This window comes from Oncorhynchus clarkii, chromosome 21, assembly GCF_045791955.1.
Source record: "Oncorhynchus clarkii lewisi isolate Uvic-CL-2024 chromosome 21, UVic_Ocla_1.0, whole genome shotgun sequence".
NCBI classification, from domain to species: Eukaryota; Metazoa; Chordata; class Actinopteri; order Salmoniformes; family Salmonidae; genus Oncorhynchus; species Oncorhynchus clarkii.
Genome location: NC_092167.1, coordinates 22536427 through 22553648, shown reverse-complemented (window position 1 = coordinate 22553648; position 17222 = coordinate 22536427). Strand labels below are relative to the sequence as shown.

At 45.0% G+C, this 17222-nt stretch overlaps 1 protein-coding gene across 1 annotated transcript in view; it reads right to left on the bottom strand.

Moving 5' to 3' along the window:
- The window catches only part of LOC139378765 (TBC1 domain family member 22B-like), a 194812-nt gene that overhangs the window by 28340 nt on the left and 149250 nt on the right, over positions 1 to 17222 (bottom strand). The window contains exon 13 of the mRNA XM_071121251.1: positions 1604 to 1699. Within this exon, the coding sequence (XP_070977352.1) occupies positions 1604 to 1699 (96 nt within the window). The remainder of the gene's footprint in view (positions 1 to 1603; positions 1700 to 17222) is intronic.

Here is a 17222-nt window from a genome sequence, read left to right as displayed (position 1 = left end):
ATCCTTGATAAAAACCTGCTCCAGAGCGCTCAGGACCTCAGACTGGGGTAAAGGTTCACCTTCCAACAGGACAACAACCCTAAGCACACAGCCAAGACAACACAGGAGTGGCTTCTGGACATGTCTCTGAATGTCCTTAAGTGGCCCAGCCAGAGCCCGGACTTGAACCCGATCAAACATCTCTGCAGAGACCTGAAAATAGCTGTGCAGCAACGCTCCCCATCCAACCTGACAGAGCTTGAGAGGATCTGCAGAGAAGAACGGGAGAATCTCCCCAAATACAGGTGTTCCAAACTTGTTGTGATATCATTTTTTTTTTTTTTTTTTGCTGTGTCATTATGCGGTATTGTGTGTAGATTGATGAGGGAAAAAATGGAATCAATTTTAGAATAAGGCTGTAACATAACGTGGAAAAAATCAAGGGGTCGTATACTTTCTAAATGCACTGCATGTTCAGCTAAAGAGAGAGAGATGGATGGAGGTAGAGAGAGCAAAAGAAAATGAGCAAAAGCAAAAGGGAGAGAAAAAGGATAAAGAGAGAGAGAGGAGAGAGGAACACTGAGGGTCTGAAGGAGGGAGAGGTACAGAGAGTGATGAAATAAAGACAGAGAAAAAGAGAGCCACCTCTCTCTCCCAGGGGAGGAGGAAAGGAGGATAGATGGATGCGAGTGTTAGGGCCTCTGGCACGTCGGTGGCAGTCTGCATGCCAAGGTGTGTGTGTGTGTGGTGCAGCCGTGCAGCAGGGATAATACTAAATCAGTGGGCACTGTAAACACTATAAATCAACTGCGACACACATACACACACAGGCGCATGCTCACACGTGTGCACACACCGACACACACACACAGAGCCCCTCGCGGCATGCACCACTGAACCTCTGCATATTCAACCACACACCAGTTTCAATTCAATTTGCACAGAGAAGGAAGAAGGAAGAGGGGGAGGGAAAAGGAGGGAGAGGAAGGTTAATGAGGGACTAGGAGGTAGAGCAAAGGAGAACTTCGAAACGGGTCTTATTAAAGTTGAAGAAGCACTCATTGACCTAAAACTCTTCAGAGTGTGGTTGAGAGAAGACAAGAGAAGATACATCCGTCAATAAGAGAAACGGAGAGAATAGAAGAGAGGAACTAGGGGAAAGGGCCCAAAGTCTGATTCCTGCTTCATGCCAATGTCACCTTGCAGCAGCTGCTGCTGTCATCCCACTAATGCAGCCATTGTGACCCCTGATCCCTGTAGTTAATGATGAGCGTGGTGCTGGTCTGGGATGTGCTGGGGGAGAAGAGGACACTGGCTGGCACACTCTGTTCAGCCCTACTGGGACTCACATTCATACTTAGTGGAACAGTCTCAAATTACACTCTATTCCCTGTATAAACAGTGCACTGCTTTTAAACAGCACCATCTGTGGTCAAATGACCAAAGCCCAAATTACACAACTTCTTAAATAGAGCAACATGGGAATAGAGTGAGACCTCACTCACTCTTTCAAATATAAAGTGATGGAAACATCACTATTAAGTGGGGTATTTTTCTCACCCAGAACCTCAGTAAAAGGTGATGTAGGTATGACAACATACATTTCCATCCTTCGCTCTCTTACCTGGAAATCTCTCTCATCCAGAATCTCTTTCCTCCATCGCACCAGGAAAGCAGCACACACGTAGAGATGGAAGTGAGAGAATCCCTCTGGTTCAGCCTGCAAAGAGAGAGAGAGAATTACACAACAAAACACATTTTCTAACATATCAGGCGTTAGCAGCAGTGGAGCGACAGCGAAGATAATACTGTAGCATCTTCCCAGTGCCCTCCATCTGCATCTCTCCACTTAGGCCTACTCTACCTTGACATTATGTTTGATAGGAAGACAAATCTACACTCAGAGTGGGAATTTGGACACTTACTGCCTGGCAGAGCGAGAGAAGACAGGAAAAAGAAAGAAAGACAGAAGATATTAAATATTTTCTGTCACAATCAGAGAATTTACAATCGACTAGAAGCTGAAAGACAAATCCCTGTTAAATTTGCCCTTTACTTTTTCTCCTGCCTTCTTTCAGACGCTCATTACATTTCCAGGCCGGCTTTTACAGGGCTAAATAAAGGAGGGGAATTAAAGTGAGAGAGAGCGAGTCTGAGATAGCCCTCTTCTATAGCCCTGGATAGCCCTCATCTAAAGGGCTATCCAGGGGAAGACAATTAAAGCTCTTAAAACAGACTGAAGAACTAAAGGAGTGGAAATGGGACAATATGTTCAAGTGCTAACAGTAATACTGGTCTTCACAAACTCTCAACATCCAGTCAACTCAACTGCATACAGTTGAAGTCGGAAGTTTACGTACACCTTAGCCAAACACATTTAAACTCAGTTTTTCACAATTCCTGACATTTAATCCTGGTAAAAATGTCAGAATAATAGTAGAGAGAACACTTTATTTCAGATTTGATTTCTTTCATCACATTCCCAGTGGGTCAGACGTTTACATACACTCAATTAGTATTTGGTAGCATTGCCTTTAAATTGTTTAACTTGGGTCAAACGTTTCGGGTCGCCTTCCACAAGCTTCCCACAATAAGTTGGGTGAATTTTGGCCCATTTCTCTTGACAGAGCTGGTGTAACTAAGTCAGGTTTGTAGGCCTCCTTGCTCGCCCACACTCTTTCAGTTCTGCCCACACATTTTCTATAGGATTGAGGTCAGGGCTTTGTGACGGCCACTCCAATACCTTGACTTTGTTGTCCTTAAGCCATTTTCCAACAACTTTGGAGGTATGCTTGGGGTCATTGCGCATTTGGAAGACCCATTTGCAACCAAGCTTTAACTTCCTGACTGATCTCTTAAAAATGTTGCTTCAATATATCCACATTATTTTTATTCCTCATCTTTTGGGTAGCCTTCCACAAGCTTCCCACAATAAGTTGGGTTAATTTTGGCTCATTGCTCCTGACAGAGCTGGTGTAACTGGGATTGAGGTCAGGGCTTTGTGATGGCCACTCCAATACCTTGACTTTGTTGTCATTAACCCATTTTGCCACAACTTCGGAAGTATGCTTGGGGTCATTTTCCATTTGGAAGACCCATTTGCGACCAAGCTTTAACTTTAACTGATATTGAGATATTGAGATATTGCTTCAACATATTTTTCCTCCCTCATGATGCCATGTATTTTGTGAAGTGCACCAGTCCCTCCTGCAGCAAAGCACCCCCACAACATGATGCTGCCACCCCCGTGCTTCATGGTTGGGATGGTGTTCTTCAGCTTGCAAGCCTCCCCCTTTTTCCTCCAAACATAACGATGGTTATTATGGTCAAATAGTTCTATTTTTGTTTCATCAGACCAGAGGACATTTCTCCAAAAAGTACGATCTTTGTCCCCATGTGCAGTTGCAAACCGTAGTCTGGGTTTTTTATGGCGGTTTGGAGCAGTGGCTTCTTCCTTGCTAGCGGCCTTTCAGGTTATGTTGATATAGGACTCGTTTTACTGTGGATATAGACACTTTTGTACCTGTTTCCTCCAGCAAGGTCCTTTGCTGTTGTTCTGGGATTGATTTGCACTTTTCGCAGAAAAGTATGTTCATCTCTAGGAGACAGAACGCGTCTCCTTCCTGAGCGGTATGATGGCTGCATGGTCCCATGGTGTTTATACTTGCGTACTATTGTTTGTACAGATGAATGTGGTACCTTCAGGCATTTGGAAATTGCTCCCAAGGATGAACCAGACTTGTGGAGGTCTACAATTTTCTTTCTGAGGGCTGATTCCTTTTGATTTTCCCATGATGTCAAGCAAAGAGGCACTGAGTCTGAAGGTAAGCCTTTAAATACATCCACAGGTGCACCTCCAATTGACTCAAATTATGCCAATTAGCCTATCAGAAGCTTCTAAAGCCATGACATCATTTTCTGGAATTTTCCAAGCTGTTTAAAGGCACAGTCAACTTAGTGTATGTAAACTTCTGACCCACTGGAATTGTGATACAGTGAATTATAAGTGAAATAATCCGTCTGTAAGTAATTGTTGGAAAAATTACTTGTGTCATGCACAAAGTAGATGTCCTAACTGACTTGCCAAAACCATAGTTTTGAACTTTGTGGAGTGGTTGAAAAACAAGTTTTAATGACCCCAACCTATGTGCATGTAAACTTCCGACTTCAACTGTATGTATATTTGCATATTATCTCAGCCAAAATCAACAATCAAACAGAGGGAGCAGAGAGATGGAGCAGAGAGATATAGTGTGCGCATACTGTGTGTGTCTGGGAGCGAGAGAGCAGCTCCCACTAAGCAATAACCCAATAACCACATTGGGTCGGACTGGGCCAGCTTATGATTAGTTCCACCAGTGTCTCTACAAAACCTCCCTGGGACGTCTCTTACAGACGCAGCGCCATGTCAAAGACTCTCTGAAGGAAGGGAACTTATTCCCACTTTCCTGAGTAAATAGTCAGGACTAATGCTGTTCTCACTGGAGAAGAGGGGGTTGTTCAAAAATGACATTCTCCATTCCGGGGCAGGCGTGCTGCAGTTCAGTGGCGCAGCACAGTGAAGCAAAGCACAGGGCGAGGGTGATATTTGCGTATTCACAGCGAGGGGCGAAGGGCCGTCGTTTATGCCAGACACGGAGAGAACGTAATGAAAATCAATGGCTGTGTTCCTTCCTCAAGCCAATAAACAGGCAGGACAGACAGGACAGGGATAGTGCTCTTCAAGGGTAACTAACTGTTGGAGGTACGGCTGTGGAAACATTCCCTTCACATTGAGGTTAAAACATACACAGGTTTGACACACTGCAGAGTGCAGACTGTTAATATGGATATAGCTGTGTAGGGAACATTGACTAAGCCAACAGCTAAGCAAATCACTTCTCTGCATGGAAATTCCAACACATCTATGCTATGTACATATTATGAATAGAGGTCGACCGATTATGATTTTTCAACGCCGATACCGATTATTGGAGGACCAAGAAAAGCCGATACCGATTAATCGGCCGATTTTTTTATTTTTATTTTTATGTATTTGTAATAATGACAATTACAACAATACTGAATGAACACTTATTTTAACTTAATATAATACATCAATAAAATCTATTTAGCCTCAAGTAAATAATGAAACATGTTCAATTTGGTTTAAATAATGCAAAAACAAAAGTGTTGGAGAAGAAAGTAAAAAGTGCAATATATGCCATGTGAGAAAACTAATGTTTCAGTTCCTTGCTCAGAACATGAGAACATATGAAAGCTGGTGGTTCCTTTTAACATGAGTCTTCAATATTCCCAGGTAAGAAGTTTTAGGTTGTAGTTATTATAGGAATTATAGGACTATTTCCCTCTATACCATTTGTATTTAATTAATCGTTGACTATTGGGTGTTCTTAAAGGCACTTTAGTATTGCCAGTGTAACAGTATAGCTTCCGTCCCTCTCCTCGCTCTTCCCTGGGCTCGAACCAGCAACACAATGACAACAGCCACCACATTGAAGCAGCGCTACCCATGCAGAGCAAGGGAAACAACCAACCGAAGGCTCAGAGCGAGTAGCGCGCGCTAACTAGCCAGCCATTTCACTTCGGTTACACCAGGCTCATCTCGGGAGTTGATAGGCTTGAAGTCATAAACAGCTTGACGCACAACGAAGAGCTGCTGAAAAAAAAAACGCACGAGAGTGCTGTTTGAATGAATGTTTACTCGCCTGCTTCTGCCTACCACCGCTCAGTCAGATACTTAGATACTTGTATGTTCAGTCAGATTATATGCAACGCAGGACACGCTAGACAATATCTAGTAATATCATCAACCATGTGTAGTTAACTAGTGATTATGATTAATTGTTTTTTATAAGATACGTTTAATGCTAGCTAGCAACTTACCTTGGCTTACTGCATTTGCATAACAGGCGCTCTCCTTGTGGAGTGCAACGAGAGAGAGGCAGGTCGTTATTGCGTTGGACTAGTTAACTGCAAGATTGAATCCCCCGAGCTGACAAGGTGAAAATCTGTCGTTCTGCCCCTGAACGAGGCAGTTAACCCACTGTTTCTAGGCCGTCATTGAAAATAAGAATGTGTTCTTAACTGACTTGCCAAGTTAAATAAAGATTAAATAAAGGTGTAAAAAAAAAATATATATATATAAAAATATATATATAAAAATATATATATATATATATATATATATATATATATATATATATATATATATATAAAAAAAAATACAAAATTAAAATGAAAAAAATCGGCAAATCGCCGCCCAAAAATACAGATTTCCGATTGTTATGAAAACTTGAAATTGGCCCTAATTAATCGTCCATTCCGATTAATCGGTCAACCTCTAATTATGAAGCATGAGATATGGTAGCTTCACATGAGTTACTATCAATTATTATGCCTTTATAATTTAACTAGGCAAGTCAGTTAAGAACAAATTCTTATTTACAATGACGGCCTACCCCGGGCCAAACCCGGACGACGCTGGGCCAATTGTGCGCCGCCCTATTGGGACTCCCAATCACGGCCGGATGTGACGCATTCGAACCAGGGACTGCAGGGACCCCTCTTGCACTGAGATGCAGTGCCTTATAGACCGCTGCGCCACTCGGGAGTCTACTCCATACTATTCCCCCATAAAACTAAAACATACAAGAAAGACATCCAACCGCTCTAACTTCCTACTAGAGGTCACTTTCAATAAGCAGACAGTATTAAATGGTAAACTAGACTAGTGGGTGTAATCATACATCATTAGAATTATACATGGCAGTGATGCCAGGGTACACCTTAAAGGAAAATATACACTATATTTTGGTATCTTTTTCATTAATCCACTGTTGATACGGAGTAAGATGCTTTTAGCTCTGAAGCAACTTTGCAGTATTTTTTATATTCATTATTTCTGACAAAACTTTTTTTTTTTTGTGTGTTATTACATACCACCGGAAAGCATTGCCACTCCGACATTTCACGTCCTATTATTTATTTAGTTCTTAATTCTATTATTTTACTTTTAGATTGGTATGTATTGTTGTGAATTGTTAGATACTACTGCACTGTTGGAGCTAGAAACACAAGCATTTCGCTACACCGGCAATAACATCTGCTAAATAAAATTAGATTGATACAGTCCCAAAATGTTGTGTATGTCAGCAGTCACGTTTTCAAGAAGCAAAGTGTCACATCATGATGATGTGTTTCGCAATATCTTGAAAACTTGCATGCAAAACATTTTGGGACTATATTAACAATGGACTAATGAAAAAAAAACTAAGATAATTTAAGTGGAGTTTTCCTTTAAGTGTCAGTTAACTGCAGCAGCGTCTACTCGTGGATCATTTTAATTGTTTCTCTCTCACTGCTCCTCGGGGGAATGGGACCTTAATAAATGACCACAATAAAAGAAAAGGCACTGGATGCTCTTTCTCCTTCTCTCTCTATGACTTTCCTTGTCCTTTATGCCTTCCAAATTTGTGCCTTTGCTTTCTCTCAAAACATTTTTTTTTTTTTTTTTTTAAATGTAAACTTTATTTAACTAGGCAAGTCAGTTAAAAACTAATTCTTATTTACAATGACGGCCTACCGGGGAACAGTGGATTAACGGCTTTGTTCAGGGGCAAAACGACAGATTTTTACCACGTCAGCTCGGGGATTCGATCCAGCAACCTTTCGGTTACTGGCCCAACGCTCTAACCACCTGCCGCCCCAAAATACATATTTGCACTCTAGTTCTTTCTTAGCCTCTGTCTTCCCTCTCAGCCACGCTCTCCTTCCCTCTCTCTCCTTCCCTCTCAGCCACTCTCTCTACTCTTCTTCTCTTCCCTCTCAGCCACTCTCTCCTATTCTTCTTCCCACTCTCCCGCCCCTCCCTCTCAGCCAATCGCTGACTCTCCTCTCCCCTCTCGGGCAATCTCAGCCTCTCCTCTTCCCTCTCAGCCAATCTCAGCCTCTCCTCTTCCCTCTCAGCCAATCGCAGCCTCTCCTCTTCCCTCTCAACCTCTCCTCTTCTCAGCCTCTCCTCTCCTCTCTCAGCCAAACTCTGCCTCTCCTCTCCCCTCTCAGCCAAAATCTGCCTCTCCTCTTCCCTCTCAGACAAACTCTGCCTCTCCTCTCCCCTCTCAGCCAAACTCTGCCTCTCCTCTCAGCCAATCTCAGCCTCTCCTCTTCCCTCTCAGCCTCTCCTCTCCCCTCTCAGCCTCTCCTCTCTCAGCCAAACTCTGCCTCTCCTCTCCCCTCTCAGCCAAACTCTGCCTCTCCTCTCCCCTCTCAGCCAAACTCTGCCTCTCCTCTCCACTTCTCTCTCAGCCTCAGCCTCTCTCCCTCTCAGCAACTCACTCTCTCCTCCCCTCTCAGCCACTCCTCTCTTCTTCCATCTCAGGCTCCCTCCTCTTCCCTCAGCCTCTCCCTTTTCCCCCTCAGCCTCTCCCTTTTCCCTCTCAGCCTCTCCCTTTTCCCTCTCAGCCTCTCCCTTTTCCCTCTCAGCCTCTCCCTTTTCCCTCTCAGCCTCTCCCTTTTCCCTCTCAGCCTCTCCCTTTTCCCTCTCAGCCTCTCCCTCTTCCCTCTCAGCCTCTCCCTCTTCCCTCTCAGCCTCTCCCTCTTCCCTCTCAGCCTCTCCCTCTTCCCTCTCAGCCTCTCCCTCTTCCCTCTCAGCCTCTCCCTCTTCCCTCTCAGCCTCTCCCTCCCCCTTATTCTTCCCTTTCAGCCACTCTCTCTCTCACTCTCTCCTCTTCTTCCCTCTCAGCCACTCTCTCTCCTCTTTTTCCTCTCTCTCAGTCCGTTTCTCTCTCCCTCCCTCCCTCAGCCCGTTTCTCCGTTTCTCTCTCTCTCCCTCGGCCCTTCTCTCTCTCCCTCCCTCGGTCCATCTCTCTCTCCCTCGGCCCTTCTCTCTCTCCCTCCCTCTGTCCATCTCTCTGTCCCTCGGCCCCTCTCTCTCCCTCGGCCTCTCCCTCGACCCCTCCCTCGACCCATCCCTCGGCCTCTCTCTCGACCCCTCCCTCGGCCTCTCCCTCGACCCCTCCCTCGGCCCCTCGGTCTCTCCCTCGGCCCCTCGGTCTCTCCCTCGGCCCCTCGGTCTCTCCCTTGACCTCTCGGTCTCTCCCTCTCTCTCTCCCTTGGCCCCTCGGTCTCTCCCTCGCTCGGTCTCTCCCTCTGCCCCTCGGTCTCTCCCTCGGCCCCTCCCCCTCTCTCTCCCATGGCCCCTCGGTCTCTCCCTCGCTCGGTCTCTCCCTCGGTCTCTCCCTCGGCCCCTCGGTCTCTCCCTCGGCCCCTCCACTCAATAAGGACATGTCTGTTAAATAAGTTTAGACTGGCCAATACATGTAGCGTGGAATGTAGGCTAGATTGGGAGAAAGGTCTTGCATAAAACGCTAATATGACTGGGATTCACCTTCTCGAGAAGGAGAGATGAAGATGGAGGAGGAGTGGTGGAATTAGAAAACAGAGGGAGAGATTGAAGAGAGAGAGCTAAGACATGGCAGAACACACACCTCATCTTCCCTGTCAATCAGTCAGGCAGGGGACAGGCAGAGAGGGTACAGGGCGGAGTAGTAGAGAGAGGGAGAGAGACCGAGAGAGAGAGAGACCGAGAGAGAGAGAGAGAGAGACACCGAGAGAGAGAGAGAGACCGAGAGAGAGAGAGAGAGCCCGAGAGAGAGAGAGAGACCGATAGACTGAGGCATAAAGAGAGAAACAGATAAACTGACAGAGAGCGAAGGAAGAAAAACAGAGATACAGAGATAAAGTGAGTGAGTAAGAGAGGGAATGATAGAGAGAGGGAGAGAGTGAAGTGTTTTGCAGAGTGAGTTATGGTCTGGCTGATGATTGCCTATTGGTCTACCCTCACGGCTTTAATCTGACCAGCTGATGGGTAGGAATCAGTCGCGCGCACATACACAGACAGAGACACACTTTATTAACAGAGGGACTTCTGGGAGTGAGAGCGTGATCACCAATCGCTTGTGATTACCTCAGCCCCATGTTCTCCAACATTTCTCTGGGTCTATATCTCACCTCACGCTCTCGCTCAATATCCCCCCATTCAACTCTATCTTCCACCCTCAGCCTTTCATACAGACTACCTCATCCTCCATATAAGTCTTCACACTAAAAGACTACAGTACACCCTCTGATAATTACTGACTTCAAGTTTCTCTATAGTGTGCAGTATGCTTCCATCTCCTTCCCTATTGTTATTCCTGGTGCCAGTCCCGGTGTCAAGAGTCACAGTATTGGAGAAGACAGGCATGGGTTTGTCTGAGTGGGCCTGACCTGCAGACATGGTGTCCAGTACTGAGGTTCTCTATGTGATCAGGAGAGAGGTGCAGAGTCAGGGAGTCAGGCGCTCCAAACTGTATCGCAAGCTGTCTTGTCTCTCATCTCAACCTTAACTAGTCCTATTTGATGTGGGACTAAAAACGTCTGCTCTTTGTGGAAAACTGATAACCAGGATTCAAACCCTGAAGGTGAGAGTAACCAGGAGAGTTGAGGTAGTGGGTGATGTGTGTGTGCCTGTGTGTGAGGAAAAACTCCTGCTGAGAAAACAAATCTACAAAAGGCCTGTTGCTGTATCCTGAGTGAGACAGAGGACATCCATGGGAAGGACGTGTGTGTGTGTGTGTGTGTGTGTGTGTGTGTGTGTGTGTGTGTGTGTGTGTGTGGAGTCAGTTCAGCAGCAACACTTCACACACAGGGGGTTAGCACTTGGCGAAATGCTGCAGCATACTGCAGACCAGAGCAGTGTGAAAGCACAGCAAGGTGTTTACGGTGTGTGTTGGGTTCTGTGTGTCAGTGTGTGTCCTCACACGTGAAAGCTCAGTCCTGAATGGATTCCGACACAGCTTGCCAGTGTGTTTGTATGTCTACAGCATAGGAAAAAAAGGACAGAGAGACAGAGGGATGAAGCGAACATGGCCGTGGAGGAGAGGGATAGAGTGAAAGAGAGAACGGTGTAGAGGAGGAGAGAGGACGAGAAAGATGGAGAGAGCGGTGCATCAGAGGAGAGGTATAGAGAGATGGAGTGAGCGAAGCGGCAGAGTTCTGTTTTTTAGAGAGAGCCGAACAGATTAAGTATTGATGCTTGGGGCCGTGTGGCTGACCCCACCTCTAACCCTGTCTGTGCCTGCTGGGGATTGGCTCTCTGTGTCACCAATCAGCCAATCATTAGGAGGCCCCTGGGGGCCTGGAGGGGAGGGGTAAAGGCGCTGGGGCCACATCCCTGAGGATCATTTTGCCGTTCCTGTGCCCTGCAGAGGTATACACTCGCTCTTCCTCACTCAATCTCCCTCAATATCTCTGTTGCGCTCTCTCCATCTCTCTCATTACTTCTCTTTAAGCCCTGCAGTCTCCATCTGTCATTCTCTCTTTCCTTCTCGCTCTCTCTGGATAGACATAACGTAATAAGGTAAAACATTACAGCAATCTCTGACAATATAGTCAACCAAAATATAGGAAAATAAAGAAAGAAAAATCTGAACAGACAAATGTTGGCTATACCATTGCCAAAGATAACACTCACATTTCAAGTTAGAGTACGGCCATTGGCAGCGTGTGAGTTTCAAGTTCGGGGAAGCAACAACAACAAAAATCATGTTTTGTTTTTTTATCTTTAATGATAAGTATACCATGCATCTATCATCGCATTTTCAGACTCATGTAAGATAGTGTACTAGTCCTAATGTGATGAGTAGATTGGATAGTCCAGAAATTAGGCTAATAATATAACTGACTCACTGTTTGCAGGATATTTCATGCAGACATTCTACGACACTTTGCTCTCCACGACTGGAAATAATAGCAGCCTTTTTAATACACAAAAATTACAGGGCAGACTACACTGCTGACACGGAAAAAGTGAGAACGACATTGTCGTGAACGCATCCATCTAATTGAGGCCGATGAAAAGGGGAGACATGTCGTAGGCTTTGACGTCCATCAAGCCTGGATGAGGTAATTGCTCTAAAAGAAAACTGTTCAGGAGCACGGACTCACCCAATGATAAAGACAGTGAATATGCGCACTCACCGGGGATATGGCTGATGCTCTCCCAATAAGATAAGCTACTGTTCGCTCAATAAATAGCCTATTGCGAGTTGAGCATTTTTATGGCCTCACTAACGACAGGTTCTAGTTTTATCTTTGTCTCCTCTCTTTTGTGTTTTTCCAGCGATTGTATTTTGAAATATTACGATAGACCTAGGCCTATTTTAGATGCATTTCGCTGACAGCCGCAAATCAACAATCATCTATTTGACATATTATGCGCGGTGCCCAATTTGCGCGCCTCCCGACTTTAGGAAATGCCCTGGCCTTGTGATTTCAAAGAATCTGCAGCTATTGTTCGAAAAATAAGCTAATGATAATCTGTGGCAAAATCATGCTCTCTGGTGTAGTGTCTTGAAGGATTGTAATATATTTTTGGAAAGACAGCAGTAATTATATACTGTCATTTTTGTCATTTTCTTTAGGGGAAGCTTCTATTAGGGCAGATATGCTGTGAACTGTTCCAACAACTAGCACAGTTCTGCCTAAACCTAACTCTCTTCTGCCCATATGAACAAAGTTGTTTCTGGCCATATAAAGAACAGGTACGCATGATTTCATGAAAAGCAGCAAACGGACAACATTGCGTCTTTTATTAAAGTAAACAAAACAGAAAACAAACAGAAACAAGCAATTGGCCACAGCTCGCTTCACAGTTTCCCTGCCAAATAGGCCTATATGATACCTTCCACAAACAGTTTTGCTCGACAACAACACACATAGGCATAGTTCTAGAGGAGGGAATCTACCTCCCTGCCTTTGGGGCTCTTTACAATGGAGCGGTGTAGCAGTAGTGATGGGGGGCAAAAATGTATACGGTTACATATGGGGATATTATTTTTGACCATACATCGTATCGTTTTTGACATTATCGTACCAAAACTCCAGTATTTTTCCTCCACAGCTTGTTCTCCTTTTCTTTCTTTTTTTAAATAGAGAGCCAATTTGTTTTCAGCACTCATTTCCATGACTGAGCACAAATGGTTTTCTCATGGCTCTCGCTTGTTCCTCTGCAGCGGACATGTGGTGAGAAATATTTTGGGGGGGAAATGGAATTGCAATAGATATAAAATCAGGAGAATCGCAATACATATCGTATTGGCACCTAAATATTGTGATAATATCGTATTGTCAGGTCCCTGGCAACTCCCAGACCTATGTAGCGGCAGACATTCTGCACCATGCATACCATGTTTCTATCTTCCTGGTTACACAAAAGGGGGGAGGGGAGGGGGGGGTGCTTTCTGCTCCCTAACACCCCCTTGCTAATGCATTCACACAGAGCCACTTGCTAATTTCATGCTCTATGCAACAAGGATAATTTGGACACCCCTCTGTCAGGGACGAGTGGAGCGTGGAGGGAAGGAAGGGTGGGAACAGTGTGAATGTGTGTGTGAGGGGTTTTAGGAACAGTGGTTTGGGTGGGTGTGTGGTATGGGTATGAGAAGAAGCCATTAATCCATTACATGCAAACACACACTTTGTCTTTCTCTCTGGCACGCACGCACGCACGCACACACACGCACACACACACACACACACACACACACACTCAAAGCCCACCTTCAAAAGTCATATTTACTCTATTTCAGTCCTGCCAGTCATATTGGTAATACAATGGTAATTCACACATTAACTTCTCTGTGTGAACAGCTGTGGAGGGCCGCTGCTTCATGTCGACCGTTTGACATTTGACCTGTGATGTGTGGCAGAACCACCACCGTACTTCAGCGGTCAGCAGCAGAACCCCTAAGGGCTGTACATGCCGTGCCCTGATCCTGCCTGCATTAACGCGACACACACACACACACGTTGACACACATGCGAATAGCCCTAGGGCTGGCTGCAGGCGTTTCCACCTCCAGGTCTGTCCACAGTAACTGTCACGGCTGGCTGAAAGGACTGGACCGAGGTGCAGCATGGTAAGCGTACATTTTCTCTTTATTAGAAATGACGCCGACAAAACAAAGAACAAAACCAAACCGTGAAGCTTTGGGCTAGGTGCCCTGAACAAAGTCAAAGTTACCTTCCCACAAAACAGGTTGGGGAAAAGGGTACCTAAGTATGGTTCTCAATCAGAGACAACGATAGACAGCTGCCTCTGATTGAGAACCACACCTGGCCAAACACATAGAAATAGAAAATCATAGAACATAGACTGCCCACCCAAATCACACCCTGACCAAACCAAAATAGACAAAAAACGCTCTCTACGGTCAGGTCGTGACAGTAACGACCTGTGAGAGCAGATACAGGACCCAACCAATGACTAAACTGTATAATAAGGCCACAGCACACAGCATGGCAGTCATGCCTCAAACACACACGATGGCACGGCAATCATGGCATGGCCAATACCAACCTGATACAAATCGAATAATCCCACATAGATGTGGTTAGGCTGTGTAATTTACACGCATATGTGTGTCATTTACAAAGCAACTAAAACAGGCGACGATAATGAATTAGAAGGTCTTGTGAGTGCATACGGGCACATGGCATTACATATGGAGGATGTGTTGGAGAGCAGATGGGCTGACTGCAGAGAGAGAATTTCAACACAGGTTAAACCCTCCCCTGACATACTGCTGCTCTAATGGCACAATACAGCCCTGTTGAGGCTCAGCGGCTCACATTGACCACGCACGCACGCGCACACACACACACACGCACCAGCCTAACCAATAACTACATATGCTCTGACATTGCTTTGCACTTTCTCTGGCGTTCATGAAAACAAGCACTAACTGTGCAACAGCACACTTATGCTGCCACTCGATGGACAACATTCTATACGTGACCTTCTACAGCCTACATTCTACAGGCTTGGAAACAAAGCCAACCTCTCCAAAATCTCACCTTGACTTCACAACACAAGACGTATACATACATGTACTCATACAGTGCCTTGCGAAAGTATTCGGCCCCCTTGAACTTTGCAACCTTTTGCCACATTTCAGGCTTCAAACATAAAGATATAAAACTGTATTTTTTTGTGAAGAATCAACAACAAGTGGGACACAATCATGAAGTGGAATGACATTTATTGGATATTTCAAACTTTTTTAACAAATCAAAAACTGAAAAATTGGGTGTGCAAAATTATTCAGCCCCCTTAAGTTCATACTTTGTAGCGCCACCTTTTGCTGCGATTACAGCTGTAAGTCGCTTGGGGTATGTCTCTATCAGTTTTGCACATCGAGAGACTGAATTCTTTTCCCATTCCTCCTTGCAAAACAGCTCGAGCTCAGTGAGGTTGGATGGAGAGCATTTGTGAACAGCAGTTTTCAGTTCTCTCCACAGATTCTCGATTGGATTCAGGTCTGGACTTTGACTTGGCCATTCTAACACCTGGATATGTTTATTTTTGAACCATTCCATTGTAGATGTTGCTTTATGTTTTGGATCATTGTCTTGTTGGAAGACAAATCTCCGTCCCAGTCTCAGGTCTTTTGCAGACTCCATCAGGTTTTCTTCCAGAATGGTCCTGTATTTGGCTCCATCCATCTTCCCATCAATTTTAACCATCTTCCCTGGCCCTGCTGAAGAGAAGCAGGCCCAAACCATGATGCTGCCACCACCATGTTTGACAGTGGGGATGGTGTGTTCAGCTGTGTTGCTTTTACGCCAAACATAACGTTTTGCATTGTTGCCAAAAAGTTCAATTTTGGTTTCATCTGACCAGAGCACCTTCTTCCACATGTTTGGTGTGTCTCCCAGGTGGCTTGTGGCAAACTTTAAACAACACTTTTTATGGATATCTTTAAGAAAAGGCTTTCTTCTTGCCACTCTTCCATAAAGGCCAGATTTGTGCAATATACAACTGATTGTTGTCCTATGGACAGAGTCTCCCACCTCAGCTGTAGATCTCTGCAGTTCATCCAGAGTGATCATGGGCCTCTTGGCTGCATCTCTGATCAGTCTTCTCCTTGTATGAGCTGAAAGTTTAGAGGGACGGCCAGGTCTTGGTAGATTTGCAGTGGTCTGATACTCCTTCCATTTCAATATTATCGCTTGCACAGTGCTCCTTGGGATGTTTAAAGCTTGGGAAATCTTTTTGTATCCAAATCCGGCTTTAAACTTCTTCACAACAGTATCTCGGACCTGCCTGGTGTGTTCCTTGTTCTTCATGATGCTCTCTGCGCTTTTAACGGACCTCTGAGACTATCACAGTGCAGGTGCATTTATACGGAGACTTGATTACACACAGGTGGATTGTATTTATCATCATTAGTCATTTAGGTCAACATTGGATCATTCAGAGATCCTCACTGAGGGGCTGAATAATTTTGCACGCCCAATTTTTCAGTTTTTGATTTGTTAAAAAAGTTTGAAACATCCAATAAATGTCGTTCCACTTCATGATTGTGTCCCACTTGTTGTTGATTCTTCACAAAAAAATACAGTTTTATATCTTTATGTTTGAAGCCTGAAATGTGGCAAAAGGTCGCAAAGTTCAAGGGGGCCGAATACTTTCGCAAGGCACTGTACGTGTACGTGTACAGACTCTCAGGTTTGAAAGGTAGAACTATGTCCTCCTCCTGACACAATAACCACTAATGTAAAGAAATCCCCTCTGAACCTTGTGTGACCGAATTTATCTTTGGAAGCATGTCGAGAGCAGCCTTTGTAAATACAGTATAAACCTTCCCAGTCTGATGGAGAATGTAGGGGAGGCATAAAGGAAGAGAAGAGGCGAGAAGAAGAGGTCTCCAAGACAAACGTGCCCCAGTGAGAGCAACAGACAAAGACAGTGAGGTACTGCTGTGTTGTCAAAAGGCCATATGGCTCAGCAGGAGATTCAATATTAAGGTGTGAAAGTGGGCTAATTCGGACACTACTGAGATTTCCTCATGGTGAGTTAAGGCGTCCGCATGCTTCCCAGTTGGGGCAGGTAGCGTTGGGGCAGGTAGCGTTCTCCTGGCATCCGCCAAACCCAGATTTGTCCGTCGGACTGCCAGATGGTGAAGCCTGTTTCATCACTCCGGAGAACATGTTTTCACTGCTCAAAAGTCCAATAGCGGCTAGCTTTACAACACTCCAGCTGACGCTTAGCAATGGAAACATATTACATGAAGTTCCCTACGAAAAGTTAATGTGCTGACGTTGCTTCCAGAGGCAGTTTGGAACTCAGTAGTGAGTGTTGCAACCGAGGACAAATTATTTTTACACGCTACGCGCTTCAGTACTCGACGGTCCTGATC